A 21389-nucleotide genomic window follows, 5' to 3' on the forward strand; every position below is an offset into this window, starting at 1 on the left:
CCTCTCCCAAAGAACTGTTTGTCAATAAAACTGATGCCCTCCGTTGGCCTCTCTCTGTGAAACAAACCTCTCTGCGAATGCTTAAGGTAGACTGTTTGGCAACAAGAACATAACATACTTTTTTTTTTACACCATCTCAGTTTGAAAAGTGGTTGAGGAACTTCATTTCACACAATTCATTTCTTGTCCATGCCAGCAAGTCCTGGTCTTGCTGCTACGGCAGGAATTGACGTAAACCGCTTAACGGTAGAAAAAGGGTTCGGGTATCCATGTGAACACGTGCCGGCAATGTTTCCTAAATGAAAAACGTAGAGTGTGGAGCAGCCCACCGGAAATGGTAGCGATACAGAGAACCTGTAACATGTTGTGAGAGCTTTGGGGCTGTGAGAGAGAGAAATACATACTTTAAGGTATAAGCAATGTGTGGCAGAAACAAAATATTCACCCAGTCATGGTGTGCCGCTTATGATGGCATTAGGTTCCTAGCTGAAGTCCGGAAAGCAAATATTCCCTCAGAATACAGATTAGACAGATTACATCCAGTTTATTTGTAAAAAGGTTTGTACAATTAAATTATATATATATTTAAAATTTTACACCCTCCTTCCTTCATTTGATTTCTAAGGAAATTGGTCCCTGTGGTTTTACACTGCTGTCTCTTTCGACTCGGGCAACTGCGGAGGCTTAAAGTTTGTCACTTCTTTGAATGTGATGCCTGGGGAAAAAAGAAATAAAAAGAATTGCTTTCACATTCAGAGGAATAATGACTCACATCCCTATTTCTTATTGTGAAGTACCACCAGACAGGGAAAATATCCCACCCCCATCATTGACAGTGTGAGAGCCTCTGATTTAGCTATAATTAATTATATGTTAATAACATCTTGTCAGGGAACTGACATCGGAGGAAAGGGAAGTAGTAGGGCTCCCAGAGACTGGGAGAGAGTCAACAGCTAAAGCAGGGACCAGTAGGGGGAGCGCGGGGTCTCTGGAGGAGGATCTCAGTAATGCTGAGAGAGACGCAGCAGCCCAGGCAGGAAGCAGAAGGGGAGAGAAAGGGGTGAGAGACACCTCGAGCGAAAATAGCGGGGAGGTGTCAGAAGCAACTGCAGGGAGACCTATGCTTCGCCGGAAGCTGTCACGTCGTGAGTCCAGGAGACGCGTTTCCGTTAAGGAACTTCTTTGCTGGAAGCGCTTCCGCAGACAGCCACTGTCGGACTCTACAAGTGACTAGAGCAGACATGTCTGAGGAGCTCTGTCACACACAGAGGTTTGTGGGGTCGCACAAACTCTGAAGGGGCACTATTTTAAGCACAAGCAGCTAATCATCCCTTGACAGCAGTCCGACAGTCTCTGTACGCTGCCTGTGCAGGAGAAGGCATCATGAGCGACCCAGCAGGAGCCGGAGCCGCAGGGGGTGGAGCTGGTCCAAGCTTGGAAGACAGATACCGAGCATTGGAGGTCCAACTTGCGCTGCAGACGGCGAGGCTCGAGGAGAGGAGGGCTCAAGATGCAGACAAGAAGGGGAGAACCACTCAGTTCCCCAGAAAGGTACCAGGATTAGTGCAGAAGTTTGGGGGGGACCCCAAGGATTACCATGCCTTTAGGACTGAAATGCAATATGCCCTGAATGTGCAGTTTGATGAGTTCCCTGATGAGGAATCCCGAGTTGCTTTCGTAATTGGGCATCTTGAGAAGGGGGCGCGGGACTGGGTTCGACCCCTGATGGCAACGCACAACGATATCCTGAAGGACGCTATGAAATTCTTTCGTGCAATGGATATCATGTTCTCCAGCGATATTGAGGAGGGGGGAGTGCGCAGACAGCTAATGGCTTGCAAGCAGGGAAGCAGATCTGTCCGTGAGTACTGGACTGAATTTACCATGCTGATTCACAGATTGGGGTGGGATTTATCGGCAGCACCCATTCAGATGCTATTTGAAGAAGGTCTTTCTTCAGCTGTGAAAGACGAGCTGGCCAGGAGCCCCAGGGCGGTGTCTATGGATCAGCTGACCAAATCTGCGCTGACCATTGGAGCGCGCCAGGAGGCAAGAGCCTTGGAGAGGCGGGAAGGGAGAGGGGAACGTTGGAAGGAGTTACGCATTCCAGACATTCCTGAGCCAGCTTTCCCGCCGGCAGAGCCGATGGAAATCGGAACAGCCCGCGCGCGCGCAGTTTCAAAGCCCAGTGAGGGGGCGAAGAAGGAGGGAAAGGGACTCCGGAAATGCTATCTCTGCCAACAGCCAGGCCACTTTGCCAGAGTCTGCCCCCAGAGGAAGGAATGGCAAGGGATGGTGGGAACTGTTGAGGGGGAAGAGCAGGGAGAAACGGAGCAGGTAAAAGCCAACGCCTGGTTGCCAGCAGGGCACTGCAGCCAGGCCAAAGAGCAGTGAAAGTGCCCCTTTCCCAAGTGCCAGTGCCAGAAGCTCCTCGACCTGCTCTAGTGATTGAAGTGTCGCTAGAGTTGCAAAATGGACACCCCCTAAAAATAAAGGCGCTGTTGGACTCAGGCAGCTCCTGCAATTTCATGAGCAAGGAGTTTGCGGCTGAACACCAGATACAGACTATCCCCTTAAGCAACCCCCTGCAGGTGACCACGATCGATGGCAGAGAACTGTTGGGAGGAGGCGTCAGCTTGCAGACCATCCCAATGATAATGAGGGTGGCAAGGCACACAGAACTGATAGCGTTTAATGTGGCCACCTTGGGAGGCGCTCCCATTATTTTGGGAATGAGCTGGCTAGCCCTACATGATCCGCTGGTGGGCTGGCATCAAAGAGTGGTTTCCTTCGGTTCCGCACATTGCTTAGAACACTGCAGGGGGGAAAAGGGGTCAGCAGGGGCCCAAGCCACCCTAGCAGGGACGGAAGTGATGGAGAAGGGGAAGGTGCCATCACAGTATGCTGATCTCAGCGACGTGTTCAGCGAGAAGGAAGCTGACCAACTACCCCCGCATAGGCCCTTTGATTGCCAGATCAATTTACTCCCTGGAGCACAGCTTCCTGTAGGCAGGTTGTATGCCATGTCAGACAGGGAGATGCAGGAGTTGCGAGCGTTCATTGACAAGAACCTGAAGAGAGGCTTCATCAGAGAGTCCAAGGCAGCGGGGGGTAGCCCAGTGTTTTTTGTGGATAAAAAGAACACGGACAAGCCGAGACTGGTATGTGACTTTCGGGCCCTAAATGCAGTGACAGAGCCGGTGGCTTTTCCTATGCCCAGGATTGATGATATTTTGACCAGGGTGCGAAAAGGAAAGATTTTTACAAAGCTGGACCTAAGGGGGGCGTACAACCTGATACGTATAAGGAAAGGGGATGAATGGAAGACCACCATGTTCACCCCTTTGGGGGCATTTGAATATCTCGTTATGCCTTTTGGATTACAAGCAGGCTCCGCGTGTTTTCAAGCCTTTATGAACCATGTACTGGGGCCTTTGCTCTACAAGAATTGCGTGGCCTTCTTAGATGACGTGTTGGTGTATTCGGAGAATGAGGAGCAACATGTGAGAGACGTCAGAGAAGTGTTGAGCAGGCTGCATGCCAACAGACTGTGGGTGAAACTGGAGAAGTGTCAGTTTCATACCAAGGAGGTGGAATTCCTGGGGTACCGCTTGTCAGACAAGGGGTTGGCCATGGACCCCGGCAAGGTTCAAGCGGTGCTGGAATGGAAAACCCCCAAGACTAAGAAGGATGTGCAGAGGTTCCTAGGGTTTGGAAACTTTTATCGTAAGTTCATCCGAAACTTCGCTCACCTGACGGCGCCCATCACGGACTGTCTCAGCAGCAAAAAGAAGTTTGTTTGGACGGGGGAGGCGGAGCGAGCGTTTGAGGAACTGAAAAAGGCCTTCGCCTCTGACGAACAACTTCTACATGTGGATTTACAAAAAAAGCTGAGGGTCGAAACAGACGCTTCTGACAGAGCCATAGGGGCGGTGCTTCTTCTGCAGCCAGGGAAGGAGGGGTCCGAGTGGCGACCGTGTGCCTTCTTTTCGCGAAAGCTGAACAAATCGGAGAGAAACTACACGGTGTATGACCGGGAACTTCTTGCGATTTATGAGGCCTTCCGGAGATGGAGGCACCTACTAATTGGTGCACAACAGAAGGTGCAAGTACGCACGGACCATAAGAATCTAGAGTATTGGAGAACTGCGCGAGTGCTCAACCAACGGCAGTTGAGATGGGCCCAGGAGTTCTCCAAATTTAACTTTGAGATTTGTTACGTACCAGGCCAGGAGAACGTTAGGGCGGACGCTCTATCACGCAAACCTGAATATTTGGAGGGAGAGGGTGCACCCGAAGAGACCCATGTCATTCCCGAGGATCGCTGGGTGTGTGGGGCGGCACTGGTGGGGCTAAGGGAACTGATAGAGGGAACGGTGCAGGATGAATATGCCCAGGACAAACTCAGGGGTCTCAGGAGGGAGGGAGACAAACCCGGGGGTTTTGAGGAGAGAAACGGGGCGTTGTACTACAAGGGAGCGTTATACGTACCTGAAGGAGAATTGAGGGAAAAGGTACTCAAGCAACTGCACGATAGCCCCACAGCAGGGCATTTTGGGCAACACAAAACCATGTGGCTGGTTACCAGGGAATTCTGGTGGCCCAAGGTCAGGGAAGATGTGCGGGAGTATGTGAGAGGGTGTGACCGATGTCAACGAGCCAAGGGGGAGAGGCGGGCACCGGCAGGTTTATTAGAACCACTACCCACGCCGGAAAGACCATGGGAGGCAGTGGCAATAGATTTTATGACTGATCTGCCCAGGTCCAAAGGGAAGACAGCCATTATGGTTGTGGTAGACCTGTTAACCAAGATGGCCCACTTTATAGCCTGCTCACATGCGGTCACAGCAGAAGAAACCGCTAAATTGTTTGTGGAAAATGTGTTTAGATTGCATGGTGCCCCCTTGAGGGTGGTTTCGGACCGAGGGAAACAATTTACTTCCAGGTTCTGGAGGAAGCTCATGAGCTTATTGCATGTAGAGGTGAATTTCTCAACTGCCCGTCATCCAGAAACCAACGGGCAGGCGGAAAGAGCTAATGGTGTCCTCCAGCAATATTTGAGGTGTTATGTGAATGACAGAGAGAATGATTGGGTGGAGAAGCTGGCGTTGGCAGAATTTGCCTATAACAATGCGGAGAACGTGTCCACGGGAATGAGCCCTTTTTTGGCCAATCACGGGTGTCATCCCCGAGCCTTCCCAGGGGGGGAGGGGGAGAACTGGAGCGTTCCAGCCGCAGAACAGTTCGTTGAAGAAATGGAAGCGATCCATCGCCAGCTCCAACTTAATTTAAACAGGGCGAAGGAGGAATATAAGAGGCAGGCAGACAAAACCAGAAGGGAAGGAGAAAGCATTAGGGTGGGGGATCAGGTGTGGTTGTCCACCCAAGGGTTACCATTTAAAGGAGGTTGTAAGAAGTTAAGACCCAAAAGACTGGGCCCATTTGAAGTCACGCAACAGGTCAACCCAGTGGCTTTCAGACTCCGGTTACCTAACCACATGAAGTTGCACCCAGTGTTCCACAGATCATTGCTGTCACCGTATATAGGGGACAGAGAGGGGAGGGTCAATAGGGGACCAGCTATGGAGGAAAAAGAACACAGCTACCATGTAGCGGAGATTCTCTATTCCGAGGTGGAGGAGGATTCAGCGAGTCGGAACGAAGACCGATGGAGGGAAATGTTCGAGACGTCGGAAGATGAGGAGGATTCTTTTAGGGGTTTCAGCTCCTCACCGCCCAGAGGAGAGAGAAGGGGCGGGGGAGAGGGGGGCCCTGGAGGGGAGGTGGATGTCAGGGAACTGACATCGGAGGAAAGGGAAGTAGTAGGGCTCCCAGAGACTGGGAGAGAGTCAACAGCTAAAGCAGGGACCAGTAGGGGGAGCGCGGGGTCTCTGGAGGAGGATCTCAGTAATGCTGAGAGAGACGCAGCAGCCCAGGCAGGAAGCAGAAGGGGAGAGAAAGGGGTGAGAGACACCTCGAGCGAAAATAGCGGGGAGGTGTCAGAAGCAACTGCAGGGAGACCTATGCTTCGCCGGAAGCTGTCACGTCGTGAGTCCAGGAGACGCGTTTCCGTTAAGGAACTTCTTTGCTGGAAGCGCTTCCGCAGACAGCCACTGTCGGACTCTACAAGTGACTAGAGCAGACATGTCTGAGGAGCTCTGTCACACACAGAGGTTTGTGGGGTCGCACAAACTCTGAAGGGGCACTATTTTAAGCACAAGCAGCTAATCATCCCTTGACACATCTATATCAAGCATAGGCAAACTCGGCCCTCCAGATGTTTTGAGACTACAATTCCCATAATCCCTGACCACTGGGCCTGTTAGCCAGGGAGTTGTAATCCCAAAACATCTGGAGTGCCGAGTTTGCCTATGCCTGATCTATATGTTTATTATTACCTATAATATTATACACACACACACACACACACACACACACAACCTATTATAGGTATTACAACAGGTCAGACTGGCTTGACGAATCAACAGCAGGAAAACCAAAACCATGCAAGAGGAAACATGACAATTGAGTGGAGAGCCATAACTCAAGCTGTCAAGCACAGACTTTGCAAATAGAAGATGCCAGATCCTATCTCAGGCATATCTTCTTAAAATTGCAGGAATTAGGGCTCAGAATTAGGGCTTAAGACAGGAAGCTGTTCTAATGGAAACTTTCTACAATGGCTTTCTACATTACGTCTGCCATTCTTAGGCCAGCGATGGAGAATCTGTGCCTCTCCAGATGTTACTGGACATTGTTGCCATCATCCTAACTATTGGTCATGCTGGCTAGGGCTGATGGGGGTCAGAGTCCAATTGCACCTGATGTCCAGAGATTCCCCATCCCTGGCCTAAGACCTGTTTCCCAAACGTGAGTCTCCAGCTGTTTTTGGACTACAGTTCCCATCATCCCTGACCACTGGTCCTGATAGCTGGGGATGATGGGAGTTGTAGTTCAAAAAAACGGCTGGAGCCCCAAGTTTGGGAAACAGTGAAGTAGGCAATATGTGGATTAGCAGTCTGATTTGTTGCACAATACAAATGTTGATAAATAGGTGATAAACATGGGGGAACGGGAGTAGAATGGAAAGGAAAACTATACAGAACCAATGAGGGCTGGAGGGAGGAGGACACATATAGAAATTCACTGCATCGGATTTCTAAATTCACCTGAAGTATATTTTAATTATAAGCCTACTTGCACAAGAGCCCATAGATGTTTTCTGTCCTAGCCTGAAGATTGCCAAAATGTACCAAACGTACATTTCCACTCATCCAGGGGCAGATCCATGTTGTCAAAAGTGTCGTCGTATTTCTCTGCTTCGGTTTCCTCTTCAGGATCATGAATGGCTTCAAAGTAAGGATGCGCTAAAGCTTCTGCAGCCGTCACTCTCTTCTCTGCGTCTAACACCAGCATCTTCTCCAAAAGGTTCACAGCTGGATCAACAAAGGAGAGGGAAAGCACTAAGACCCAGCACGAAACGTAATGATTTTAATTTTCCAGCAGCAGGTCAGGTTTAAGAAAATAATGCCGAGCTTAACTATGCTAATGGACGATCGTATAGATCAGGAGTGGCTTTTGCAGTTTCAGAGGCCACTCAGTTCCTTGGGATTGAAGCAAATTCATCCAGCTGCATTGGCTACTGGTGGAGTACAGGGTCAGGTTTAAGGTGCTGGTTTTAACCTTTAAAGCCCAATATGGCCTAGGACCCTCATACTTACAGGACCGCCTCTCCTGGTTCGCCCTACGGTCCTCCTTACGGTCCACAATCATACTTTGGAGGTCCTGGGCCTCAGGGAGCTTAGACTGGCCTCGACCAGGGCCAGAGTCTTTTCTGCTGTGGCCCCAGCCTGGTGGAACGCTCTGTCGCAAGAGACCAGGGCCCTGTGGGATCTGAGATCTTTCCGCAGGGCCTGCAAGATGGAGCTGTTGCACCAGGCCTTTGGTCCAGACCCAGTCTGACCCCCTTCCTTCTTCCCTCTTTCTATGGGACCCTGTATGTAAGTGGCCTCTTGGCTCCTCCTATTGGCCCACATGGGACCAGCACGGGTGGCTGGGCCTGGTGAACATTTAATATTCCTTACCCCTACGGTTGTGATTCATGGGTTCCCACCTGATTTGATTTTAAATGTGATTTTGAACTGTATTTTAATCAATTGTTTGATTTTGTGTTTTTAATGTATTATGTATTTGGTGTTAGCCGCCCTGAGCCCAGTCTTGTCCAGGGAGGGCGGGGTATAAATAAAATTATTATTTTTATTTTTATCATCATCATTATTATTATTAGGTACGCCTAGAAAGAAGAGCTTATCCTTACAAATCACAAAGGTATGGACAGCATGAGGCCATTAGTGTAGGAAGAGGAAGGGATTGCTGAAACAACAAGAGGGATTTTGCAGCTTTGTTGGCTTTCTGGAATAATAATAATCATAATAATCATAATAATCATAATAATAATAATAATCATAATTTATTTATACCCCGCCCATCTGGCTGGGTTTCCCCAGCCACTCTGGGCAGCTTCCAACTGAATATTAAAAACAGTACAGCATCAAACATTAAAAACTTCCCTAAAGAGGGAATACTTGAGATAGCCATGTAATAAAAAGTATATGATATAAACTTGGCTTCACGTTATTTCTCTGAGTAGCTACTGGTGCAATATTACAATAAACCCAAAGAAATGAAGTATGGAAACTGTTACACAGCTTTTGAAAATATTTATTTCTGCCTTATTAATGAAACAGGGACGCGGGTGGCGTTTAAACCACTGAGCCTAGGGCTTGCCGATCAGAAGGTTGGTGTTTCGAATCCCCGTGACGGGGTGAGCTCCCGTTGCTCTGTCCCAGCTCCTGCCAACCTAGTAGTTCAAAAGCACATCAAAGTGCAAGTAGATAAATGGGTACCGCTCCGGTGGGAAGGTAAATTGTGTTTCCGTGGAATGCTCTGGTTTCACCAGAAGCGGCTTAAGTCATGCTGGCCACATGACCTGGAGAAACTGTCTGCGGACAAACGTCAGCTCCCTCGGCCAGTAAAGCAAGATGAGCGCCGCAACCCCAGAGTCGTTCGCGACTGGACTTAACTGTCAGGGGTCCTTTACCTTTTAATGAAACAGTAACCTTCTCTTACACCACACCTTGCTTAAAAGTTGGCCGTCCTAATGGGAGATGGATTAATTCAGGTGGGGATAAATATCTTGTACAGAGGAATTTTCAGATAGCAGCAAAATTATTGGAAAAGCTTGTTTGCAAATTACACTTAATCGTTCACTGCCATGCTATACCACACAGCTTCATTATTCGTGACGTGCATCTATATTTACTTACCTAAAGGATTTGCATACTTCAAGATAGCAGCAAAGTCTTTTTTCTGCACTTTTGGAAGGCTTTTGATATAGTTTTTTGCCTTGAAAGAAGCCAAAACAGGATGTTAACATTTACAATAAAGAAAGGGCATCAAATTTAGTCTGCCCCATTGGGTTTATTCTCAGTGCTATCCATGGAGTTCAAATTCAGTTGTGTCTCAGACTACTACATAATAATAAAAATGATCTTCCAAAAGAAAGGTACAATGAAAATTACTATGAAAAAGCATATATGCCGTTCTCCCACCTGAACTGGTGCAATCCACATGACATTTCTGAATCTGCACTATGTCCTTAAGAAATCAGAGAAAGCAAGAGCTACTTACATCTTGACTTTGCAGTTTCTGAACAAAATCTTGAGTTGGTGTGCCTGTTACTTTCATTATTTCTGTGAGCTGGTCCAGGTCTGAGTGCCAAAGTCAGGAGTCAAATCTTCAGTATGTATGTCAAAATAAAAAGCATGTTGTAACAGATCCCGTTTTTCTTGCTATTAATACTGGAACATACAACACGTGTAAAAAGGAGAGGTGTTTTAGATGGTCTTGGCTTCCACATACCAAAGTCTACCTGAGTCTTATACCTTCTCAAAACCATAGCTGGCTAAGGACGACCTTTGAATACCATTCAGAGATAGCAATGGGGAGGACACTTCATAGCTCAGCTGTGGACCTGACAGTATCACAGAAAAACATGTTTGCACAAAGACTTGAATGAGATTATCACCCCTCTTTTATTGTCCATTCTGGGTCGCCCAACCGATGTTGGATTCTCTAGCCTCAGTCAGAGGAAACTGGCCATTCTCCAGGCACTCGGCTTGAGATCCTTGTTGACCTCCCCGTCTGCGTCTCCCGGCAGGATACAGGCTAGGTCACTATCCGCGATCCCACTCAGCGTGAGAGGGACACACCACTCCTCCCTCCTCCCTGCGGGAGGGGAAAGAGACAGACAGAAATCTATTTACATGTCTTTATTTCTGTCCTTTCAGCAGTACAGAGAAATGCGTCTGCACAGTCCAGTCTCCAACAGCAGAGAGAACAAACTCCACCCCTGTACTTCCAGTACAGGTCAGATGACACACTGAGCTAACATCCGGTGCTCAGAACAGTTAATAGACTGCCCCTTCGTTCCCATGGTACAGTCCCAAACATCAACATCCTGTTTTGCTTTCCAGCCACCTGCAGCTCGCTCTTGCATTGCTGCTTTTCCCTGACAACCACTGCCACAGGGTACTTTCTCTTGGCAGATCAAGATGAGCAGATGACAGCAAAGGTTGCGAGGTTTTTAGCTGGGACAATCAGAATAAGGTCCACTATTTGACTCTTGATTCAAAACCCTAAAATGTATTTTATATAATTGACTTTTTATTTCTATTCTTTGTATATCATATTGTTGTTTTATTGCTATGGCCAATGGCTGACGCAAATAAAGATTTATTCATTCATGTTTCCACAAGCTTTTATAAGTCACATTAGAGCTCAGATAGTTTTATACTTCTCTTTCAAAACTGGTTATAAGGACTTTCTGCAAGCTTCTGAGGGCAGCCTTCCTTAGCTTTAGCTGTCCCTGACTTTCAGTAATACTTGTTGAGCTTCTATGTAGTCCCACAGAAGGGAAGGGACAGATAAAGCATAGCTGGCAACCAAGTATATCTGATAAACTGAAAAAACCAGCCCTCCATGCCAGGGAGTCTTACAAATGTGAATTTCTACTTGCAATTAGTAATGCAAAGCAGCCGTGATGTACTATTAAGTTTCCCTCTTTGCAAATTTTGGCCAAAACACAAACTTAGAAAACAAAACCCAGACATTTGGAAGCAAGAAGCTCATGGGATAATTATTTGTTTAAAGTGTTCCTGAACTCGTACACTTTTGACACCTGGATTCTTACATAATTCTACAGTACTTCTGACAAGACAGAAGTACTATTTTGGGGGGACGGGAGGTGGGCAGGTGTGGAGGATTCCCTGGTTCTGAATGGGGTAACTGTGCCCCTGAAGGACCAGGTGCGCAGCCTGGGAGTCGTTTTGGACTCACAGCTGTCCATGGAGGCACAGGTCAAATCTGTGTCCAGGGCAGCTGTTTACCAGCTCCATCTGGTACGTAGGCTGAGACCCTACCTGCCCGCGGACTGCCTCGCCAGAGTGGTGCATGCTCTAGTTATCTCCCGCTTGGACTACTGCAATGCGCTCTACGTGGGGCTACCTTTGAAGGTGACCCAGAAACTACAACTAATCCAGAATGCGGCAGCTAGACTGGTGACTGGGAGCGGCCACCGAGACCATATAACACTGGTCTTGAAAGACCTACATTGGCTCCCAGTACGTTTCTGAGCACAATTCAAAGTGTTGGTGCTGACCTTTAAAGCCCTAAACGGCCTCGGTCCAGTATACCTGAAGGAGCATCTCCACCCCCATCATTCTACCCGGACACTGAGGTCCAGCTCCAAGGGCCTTCTGGCGGTTCCCTCACTGCGAGAGGCCAATTTACAGGGAACCAGGCAGAGGGCCTTCTCGGTAGTGGTGCCCTCCCTGTGGAATGCCCTCCCACCAGATGTCAAAGAGAACAACAACTACCAGACTTTTAGAAGACATCTGAAGGCAGCCCTGTTTAGGGAAGCTTTTAATGTTTGATGTATTACAGTATTTTAATATTTTTTTGAAAGCCGCCCAGAGTGGCTGGGGAGGCACAGCAAGATGGGCGGGGTATAAATAATAAATTATTATTATTATTACATCTTAATGCCAAGTGTTCACCATGAAAGGATACGATCGTTGCCTTTGAAGAGCGGCCTTCCCGTGATCATCTCAGCCATGATGCAGCCCACTGACCAGATGTCAACTGAAATACAGAAAATGGTTACGTTAAATTGCTGTACGAGACCTTTTAAGTTCAGCTTATGCCTGTGCTTTATGCAGAAAAACAAATCCTTTTCGAGGCAAGGCACATAAAGTATTTTGGTTTGCAATTGCAAAATGTGCATTTGGTTTCTGCAAGAGGAGTAGCTCCTTGATGCAACCCAATGTGTGCTTTTGGGGGAGCTGTGGAGGACTGGATTACAAATGTTCCTTTTCTACTTCCAAGAGTGAGCAACTATGGATGAACGCAGCAAGTTGTGATTCTGAGTTGGGGCCATCCATTGTGTCATTAGGTTTTCATTTACCGTATTTCTCGCTCTATAAGACGCACCAGACCATAAGATGCACCTAGTTTTTGGAGGAGGAAAACAAGAAAAAAAATATCCTGAATATTCTGGCTTCTGGGATAGCTGTGCAGCGTGCATTTGCTCCATAAGACACACACACATTTCCCCTTACTTTTTAGGAGGGAAAAAGTAATCTTATAGAGCAAAAAATACGGTATTTAATACACCTTACCATTTCTCTATGGAGCTCAAGGTCAGGGGTCAGCAAACTTTTTCAGCAGGGGGCCGGTCGACTGTCCCTCAAACCTTGGGGGGGGCAGACTATATTTGGAAAAAAATATATGAACGAATTCCTATGCCCCACAAATAACCCAGAGATGCATTTTAAATAAAAGGTCACATTCTACTCATGTAAAAACACGCTGATTCCCGGACGGTCTGCGGGCCAGATTTAGAAGGCTATTAGCTGGATCCAGCCCCTGGACCTTAGTTTGCCTACCCCTGCTCTAGGTCAGCGGTTCTCAACCTGTGGGTCCCCAGATGTTGTTGGACTACAACTCCCATCATCGCTGAGCTCTGGCCTAGCTATCTAGGGGTGATGGGAGTTGTAGTTCAACAACATCTGGGGACCCACAGGTTGAGAAAGACTGCTCTAGGTGGTGTGGTTAGTTCTCTCCCTACCCCATTTTACCCAAGGGATCCTTTGAGGTGTGCTAGGTTGAGAGATGGTGACTGCCCAGGTCACCCAGTGCGTTTCATGGCTGAATGACTACTTGAGAAAGGGCAGTACCTCTGCAGTAGAGAATCCATTCTGCATGCAGAATGACTCAAGTTCAGCATCTCTAGGTAGGGCTGAGAACCTCACCTGTCTGAAACCTTGGGGAGCCACTGCCAAGTTAGGGTAGAAGAGTTTGGATTTGATATCCTGCTTTGTCACTACCCAAAGGAGTCTCAAAGCGGCTAACATTCTCTTTTCCCTTCCTCCCCCACAACAAACACTCTGTGAGGTGAGTGGGGCTGAGAGACTTCAAAGAAGTGTGACTAGTCCAAGGTCACCCAGCAGCTGCATGTGGAGGAGCGGAGACGCAAACCTGGTTCCCCAGATTACGAGACTACTGCTCTTAACCACTACACCACACTGGCTCTCTGGGTAGAGACAATGTTGAGTTAAGACGTTCCAGCAATCTGGAAGTTCTTAACTGCTCTGATAAATAGTGCTTTAGGCAGTTCTGCACATGATGAAGTGCAGTTCTGCATTGATGTCCAAACTTTTTTCAAAGAGGGCCAGATTTGATGAAGTGAACATGCGTGAGGGCCGGTCAAAGTTGTTGACCTTCTTTTAGGATTTTGCCCCAAAGTTGACCTTTTTAAAGGATTGCTCCCCCCTAAAAATTATTGGCTTGAACTTACATTTACCTTAGGTTAGGCCATACCCCCGGCCAACCAGATTGGTCGACCCAAGGAGTGACGCAGGGGAGAGCTCCGTGATGAGCCCGCAACACCATTTCCCTGGTGAAGAGAAATGGCTTTGGCAGAGCGTTGGCTCCTGGGCAGCGCAAGCCAAGCAGCAGGCGCTCAGGGGCCGCAACAGATTCATTTCTCAGAACTGCTTGTGGGGGGGGGTGTGAATTAAATCGACCAGCGGGCCAAATTTGGCCCCTGGGCCGGACTTTGGGCATGCCTGCTGTAGAGGGACTCATCAACCTGGGAAGGTAGCCCATCTAGGAGAAGGACAACTCTGATTGTAAACCTCTGCTGCCTTGTGGGGTATCTTCAGGAGAAGAAAAGGCTGAGTAAATCCTACACAAATCCGGAGTGGCGTCCTTAAAATGGTTGGATGGTGCCTTTGTATGCCTCTTTCCAGCAGCTCCTGCAGCCAGGTAGAGGTAAAGGTAAAGGGACCCCTGACCATTATGTCCAGTCGTGGCCGACTCTGGGGTAGTGGTGCTCATCTCATTTTACTGGCCAAGGGAGCCAGCGTACAGCTTCCGGGTCATGTGGCCAGCATGACTAAGCCACTTCTGGCGAACCAGAGCAGCGCATGGAAACATCGTTTACCTTCCCGCTTGAGCGGTACCTATTTATCTACTTGCACTTTGACATGCTTTCGAACTGCTAGGTTGGCAGGAGCAGGGCAGGGACTGAGCAACGGGAGCTCACCCTGTTGCGGGGATTCGAACCGCCGACCTTCTGATCGCTGTGTTTGATCGCTGTGTTGCACCCCGGGGAGGTAACTTCAGTGCTGCTTTTGCAGTGGTTTGACTTCACCCTTGGAGGCACATTCCATTGTTTCTCGACACAAATCACAGAACTGTAGAGTTGGAAGGGACCATTTGGGGAGGGGTCATCTAGTTTAACACTCTGCAATGCAGAAATCTTTTGCCCATGACCTTGAGATGAAGTGTCTCATGGTCTACTGACTGAGCTATCCCAGATGCGGATGCCAACAGCTGATTTATTGTGGAACGAGCATTCAAAGGCATCAAGTGACTTCAACAGAAGTGCGGTTGAGTAGGCAACCAATGGTTAGCACTCAAGAGAAAGGAAAAGGACTACAGCAGCGGTTTTCAACCTGTGGGTCCCCAGATGTTGTTGGACTACAACTCCCATCATCCCTAGCTAGCAAGGACAGAGCTCAGGGATTATGGGAGTTGTAGTCCAACAACATCTGGGGACCCACAGGTTGAGAACCGCTGGACTACAGGAAAGGGTGGATCTATACTGGAGGCAGAAACAGCTTAATAATAATAACAATGATGATGATGATGGTGATGGTTTGGTCAAGCAGATGGCTATAGGAACAGGAGTATCTGCCAATATCTGCAAGACTGTATCTATTGCCTGGGACTGAAGTTGTTCTAGGAAGTTAATAAGGACACTGAGACAATGAGAAGGCAGGCTGAAAGCCAGGCATACCCTGAGGTAGCTAGATTGCCATATGGCAATACCTTGGAACCCATGAATGGTAGAAAACGTTCCTTGATTTCCCGAGGGGAAGCTGGAATTGTTTCTCAAGACACCTGGAAGGCCTCCGCGGAAGTTAACAGCTGCCTTCATTTTCATTCCAGATATAAACAGACTGAGAATTGCAATTAACACAACAGAGATCAGGGGATTATGTACAAAGGAACACCCCTTGGTTGGTATTCCGTGAGACAAATATAAGCACACGGTAGCTTTGTGTAATGATGCCACTAGAAGAGCTCAAGTTACAGTGTTAATCTGAGCACAAACACGACAATTACCTGTTTGTGTATAATGCATCCAGTTAAGTATAACTTCTGGGGCTCTGTACCATCTGGTAACCACGTAGCCAGTCATCTCGCTATCTGTATGCCTTGCTAGCCCAAAATCCAGAATCTGTTACAGAGCAACCAAAGACGCATTCAATTTGCAACTCCAAATTAGTCATAAACACATCGAAAACAGGGGTGGCAGAGAAGCAGAACGCGTTAAACCGATGTTCTAGCACTGCAATTGAAAAAATCACATTGGTAATAAACATGCAAAATTACACTCCTGATTGCCATTATAATGCTGGGGAGGAAACGGCGCTGTTGCGCTCTGTTAAGCGAGAAGAAAAATACTTTTCTTCTTCGCTAAGAGGTCTGGATCGAGGGCTTTGTCCCAGCATCTGTTTTCAAAGCCAGAATATATGAAGCGAAAGGAAAATTAATCACTTTGAATGATGGTTTAAAGACATATGGGGCTAAGATTCATGCTATGATAATTGGGTTGAGAAATAAGGGGCAAAATTTCACCCTTTTCCTGCTGCAGCCCCTAGTACCACCATTTCAGAGGGAAGAAAACAGCAAAGACCTGATAAGAGAGCACAGCAGAGGTTATATTTTCTGAGAATCCTCCGGAAAAACAATCTCTCAAAGGACCTGTTGATGGCATTTTACCATTGTACTGTTGAGAGTGTATTAACTTATGGTCTGCGTGTGTGGTTTGGGAGCTGCACGGTCAGGGGAAAAACAATGCTGTCCAGGGTTGTAAAGACTGTAGAGAGAATAACTGGGTGCACTCTTCCCACCTTGGATCAAATCTACGCTTCCAGATGTCATAAGAAAGCTGCAGAGATAGCGCAGGATAGTGCATACCCCGGAAATGATCTCTTTCAGCTTCTGCCTTCTGGAAGAAGGTACAGGGTTATAAAGACTAGGACTAGCCGCCTGAGAAACAGTTTCTATCCAAATGTGATTTTGGTTTTAAACACAGTGTAAGGAGTCTCAATGGGAGTGTATTGTATTTTTAAAATGGGGTATCAGAGTTTTTAGGGGGTTGGGATAGCAGGCGTGTTGGTTTTGAATGTCTTATGTAGATGCCCCCCCCAATTTCGTTGTTCTGTATGGGACAGTGACAATAAAGAGTATCGTATTGTATTGTGGGATCCTGTGGAAAAGCCAGAATGTGGAAGGAAATTGGTGCAGGGAGAATTAGTGGAGATCACCTCTCTTCCTCTCGCATTAAAAGATGTTGCCGATAGATCGCCATTGCTTACTTAGCACCAACTAGGCAAAGAAATGTTAGTCATGGGTCCCAGAAGTGGTGGCAAGGTGCATTCTATACTTCTACTCTTAAGTCTCTTATTTTAAAAAGACCATACTCTGGGTGATGGGAACCATGCGTATCCACCAATATCTATGAGGTTTCGTGTAGGGATGATCGCGGAGTGGGGTCCGGAGGGAAAACACTCCCCACCCGCAGGCAGCCTCAGTCTGCAAGCACGCGTGACCTTGGGGTGCGGAGCACACACGCCCCTCACAGACAAAGCCATACCTGTCTGAACACTGTTGCCTCTGTCTAATCTTTTGTGGTCTCAGTAGTCTGTGGTGCCCTGTCGGTAACCTTTGTCTCTGAGACCTTTTGTCTCCTTTGCCATACACTGTGCAAGGGGAAAATGACGCGGTGGAAACAGGTGCCAAAATAATTTTGTACCACCCCACGATCTCAGGACCGGAAGATGTGTAAAGGTCACAGCCCAAAATGTATCTGCCTGGTTTGCATATTTGTCTCAATAAAAGGAGGCTCCACAGGGCTGGCCGGCAGCTTGCATGCAGCTCACCTGTGCGCAGCTCACCTGCATTATCAACTCCTGCCTCATGTCCATCACTTCAGTTGTGTGTACATGCTTTCCCACTGCACCCAGTTCAATACTTATTTATGGAGGTTTGTGCTCACAGACACTATGGGATGGTCACCAGTCGTTCACAGCATCAGGCCGTTAAGCACGCAAAGGAATCTTAAACACTGTTGCGCTCTCTGTTGCAAGAAGTCCCAGGGCAGGATCCTTTCATAACTTGCAGAGGCTACTTTAAAATAAAAGGATAGCAGTCTGAGGCTGTATATGCAATAAGCATCATTTTGCCTGGTGCTCTGCAAACTGTCGCTGAAGCACAGGCTGCAGTTAGTTGCAAGGATTTAAAACGCAGTTACACCAGATCTGTGTAATATGATTACAAAGGCTGGCTGCAGTCACAAGCCCTTCAACCCTTCGGTTAAGAGACGGTAATTTTTCTACAGGGCTTACGCTTCACTTAAAATGTTTCAGGGTTAATAAGTTCTGCTTGTTTTGACAGCAGTGTTTTACACTACAATTCTGTCACAGATAATAGGTCTGTGGAGCATTGCTGATTTCTTAGAAGATGGATGTGCGACAAAACAAAGTCTCCTCTTGGGAACTGAACGGTGTTTTTAAAGCATGAACCGTCAATTACTCAAACTTCCTTGCATTAAAAAAATAAAATAAACCAATTTTGTAAATCTTAAGTTTCCTATCTCTCTGTCAGCTGTAGTCTATTTTTAGGTCAAAATCTGATGTTTTAACCTTGGGTGTAAAGCAGGAAGGTTCCTGCTGAAACAATTAATTTCATTATTTATTATTTTATTTATTATTTATTTATTTCATATTTTGCTAAGGTCTGATTTCATAGGATGGGGAACCACTTAACTGCTGAATCTACATAATGTCTTCTTATTTTTTGGTGGTCACTCATAGCTGTGTAAGATTGTCTTCCATAAACACAGTTTTAACAGTGGTTCCACAAGTGACTGTGGAGGTCAATTCTGGATCCACACATCCTTCCATAGTGGGGACATTGGTTTCCGGGTGGGAGTTGATCATGGTGAGGGTTTGCCAAGCATGCCTTCCTCTTAGCACGTTTCTCCCTTTCGAGAGTCTTCAAAACCCGTGACATCTTTGGTAAAGGCTGTTCTCCAATTGGAGCGTTTGCAGGCCAGTATTTCCCAGTTGTTTATACCACATTCATTTTAGATTTGCCTTGAGAGAGTGTTTGAACCTCTTTCGTTCACCACCAGCATTACGCTTTCCATTTTTAAGTTCGGAAGAGAGTAGTTGCTTTGGAAGACGATAATCGGGCATCCACACAACATGACCAGTCCAACGAAGTTGATGTTGAAGAATCATTGCTTCGCCACTTGTGACCTCTGCTTCTTCCAGTACACTGGCATTAGTTCGCCTGTCTTCCCAAGTTTACAGGCAACTCCCCAATGACACAGGTATATGTTCTGGTTCCCCCACTTGCCAAGTGAAAACCACCTAAGTAGAGAGCACCCTCTAAACATTCCTGCCAGTCTCTCTCCAATCCAAAAATAAATACAGTGGTACCTCGGGTTGCATACGCTTCAGGTTACAGACTCCACTAACCCAGAAATAATGCTTCAGGTTAAGAACTTTGCTTCAGGATGAGAACAGAAATTGTGCTCCGGTAGCGCGGCAGCAGGAGGCCCCATTAGCTAAAGTGGTGCTTCAGGTTAAGAACAGTTTCAGGTTAAGTACGGACCTCCGCAACGAATTAAGTACTTAACCCGAGGTACCACTGTAAATACTTGTTCTTGTGCAGAGAATGAGCTGCACTGGCCACGGCTACGCAAGTCACCGGGGTCAAACTGCCTCAGCTCCCTCAGCAGGAGTGGCGACAATTTCACCCCGGTGCCTCAGCAGGGCTGGGGCTGATGCATTTTGTTCTTCTCTCCATTTGCCGGGCACTGGTGGCGGAGGGACTCAAGAGCAGCAGTGATTTCATTCGCGATATACAGCTGGGTGAAGGCGACATTGTGGTCTGGCCGTCAAACCGGTCCCGGGCGATGTATCGATACGTCACCCAGGTCTACTTATTTCCATCAAGAAACAGCAACCACAGACTTAAGCACACATTCTTCGACGACAAATGCAAATTGAAAACAATCTCTCTCTCGCTGAATCTGACATCATTGCTAACCCTTCCCAAGTTTCGGCGCTGGCGACAGAGCCACTTGCAGTGAAACAACTGCTTTGTTTCAGAGAAATGCAGATGTCTAATTGGTTTTGATATCCTTGTTCACACTGAAAAGCACTTTCCCAAGGAATGGCATTTATCTAAAAGAGACTATTCATTATATGAAGGGGACCAGGGACGTTGTCTCTGCATACTAGTTTTTTTTTCCTGGCAACAGTAAGTGGTAATTCTAGTTCACAGAAGTGGTTTTGTGGTTGTTGTTTTTTTGAACGATTGAATGATAAAAGGCAGCAATACTTAACACACCAGTCGGATCAAATCACTCTTTTCCCACTTCCCTTTTAACTTAAACCTATTATTTTATCGAGAAAGTTGCAATTACATAGTCAATGCCATTCTATTAATGCCACAACTCAGCAGTGTGCTTGGAAGGGTTTGATCGTCTTCAGGTTATGGGCTTGGTTTTTTTTGCTGCTGCTGCTGCAGCTTCCCAGCGTTCCAATACAAATATTTTTATACCCAACACTCCCTTTAGCTCTAATAGAATACAAAATGTAGCTCGGCAGTTCAAAGATCCAGGAACCAAGTGACTGCTGTTTGTGGCGAGGAGACAAGCAGGAGAGAGTAAGAGGAGAGACTTCCAATCCCCGCACCATCTACAGCAGGAGTCGGCAACGTGCGGCCCGTGGGCCAGATGCGGCACACAAAAACCATTTTACCAGCCCCTGAGCCGCCCACTTGGCAAGTCCCCCGAGCACTGCGCTAAACCGGAGCAGTGCAGTGTGGGGACTTGTCAAGCGGTGCCGAAAATTGTACCTGTGCATATAGCAGAAATTGTGTCTGCGCATGTCCAGATGCTGAAAATCGCTTCTGCGCAGGTGTGATTTTCGGTGTCACGCTGCGCCAGTCCGGCCCACGGATGATCTCTGTGGGAGTGATTTGGCCCATGGCCGGTAAACCTTGCCGATCCCTGATCTACAGCTACCCACTCCCTGCTAGTCTTGCACCAGCTGAGCTTTTCACCATTAGGCAAGCCAGTGCTAGCAGCTGAGAGCAGCTTTGACCTCTTTGACCTCTGCACCTGCAGCCAGTCTACATCTCCTGGCTGCAGCATCAGCTACAAAGCAGAGACAGGGCCAATGCTACAATTGTTTTAACTGTTTTAAATTTACATGGGGTTTGCATGTGTCCGGGAGGAGCTGGGGAGAGCAGTGGGGGCCCCAGTTGCAGTGGTGTGAGAGGTGGGGCAGGATGGGTAAGGGGCACATGGGACAAGCAGTTAGTGATTGTGCTGTGTGTCAGACCCTCTTCCAACCTGGAGAACTGCGCCTGTCCTATCAGCCAGCCCTCAGGGGTGCGGGTGGCACTGTGGTCTAAACCACTGAGCCTCTTGGGCTTGTCGATTAGAAGTCAGCGGTTTGAATCCCCACGACGGGGTGAGCTCCCATTGCTCTGTCTCAGCTCCTGCCAACCTAGCAGTTTGAAAGCATGCCAGTGCAAGTAGATAAATAGGTACCGCTGCGGCGGGAAGGTAAATGGCGTTCCCGTGCGCTCTGGCTTCTGTCATGGTGTCCGGTTGCACCAGAAGTGGTTTAGTCATGCTGGCCACATGACCCAGAAAGTTGTCCGAGGACAAAACCAGC

The 21389-nt window shown here is 47.6% G+C and overlaps 1 protein-coding gene across 1 annotated transcript in view; it reads right to left on the reverse strand.

Moving 5' to 3' along the window:
* Positions 1–524: 524 nt before the first annotated feature.
* MAPK12 (mitogen-activated protein kinase 12) overlaps positions 525–21389 on the reverse strand; it is a 51480-nt gene continuing 30615 nt past the window's right edge. Inside the window, exons 7-12 of the mRNA XM_082242473.1 lie at positions 15751–15865; positions 12130–12201; positions 9691–9770; positions 9327–9405; positions 7263–7436; positions 525–715 (exon numbers count right to left, since the gene is read on the reverse strand). Coding sequence (XP_082098599.1) covers positions 645–715; positions 7263–7436; positions 9327–9405; positions 9691–9770; positions 12130–12201; positions 15751–15865 — 591 coding nt within the window. The 3' untranslated portion in view covers positions 525–644. The remainder of the gene's footprint in view (positions 716–7262; positions 7437–9326; positions 9406–9690; positions 9771–12129; positions 12202–15750; positions 15866–21389) is intronic.

Source organism: Podarcis vaucheri, assembly GCF_965113315.1.
Source record: "Podarcis vaucheri genome assembly, contig: SUPER_10_unloc_1, whole genome shotgun sequence".
Lineage (NCBI taxonomy): Eukaryota > Metazoa > Chordata > Lepidosauria > Squamata > Lacertidae > Podarcis > Podarcis vaucheri.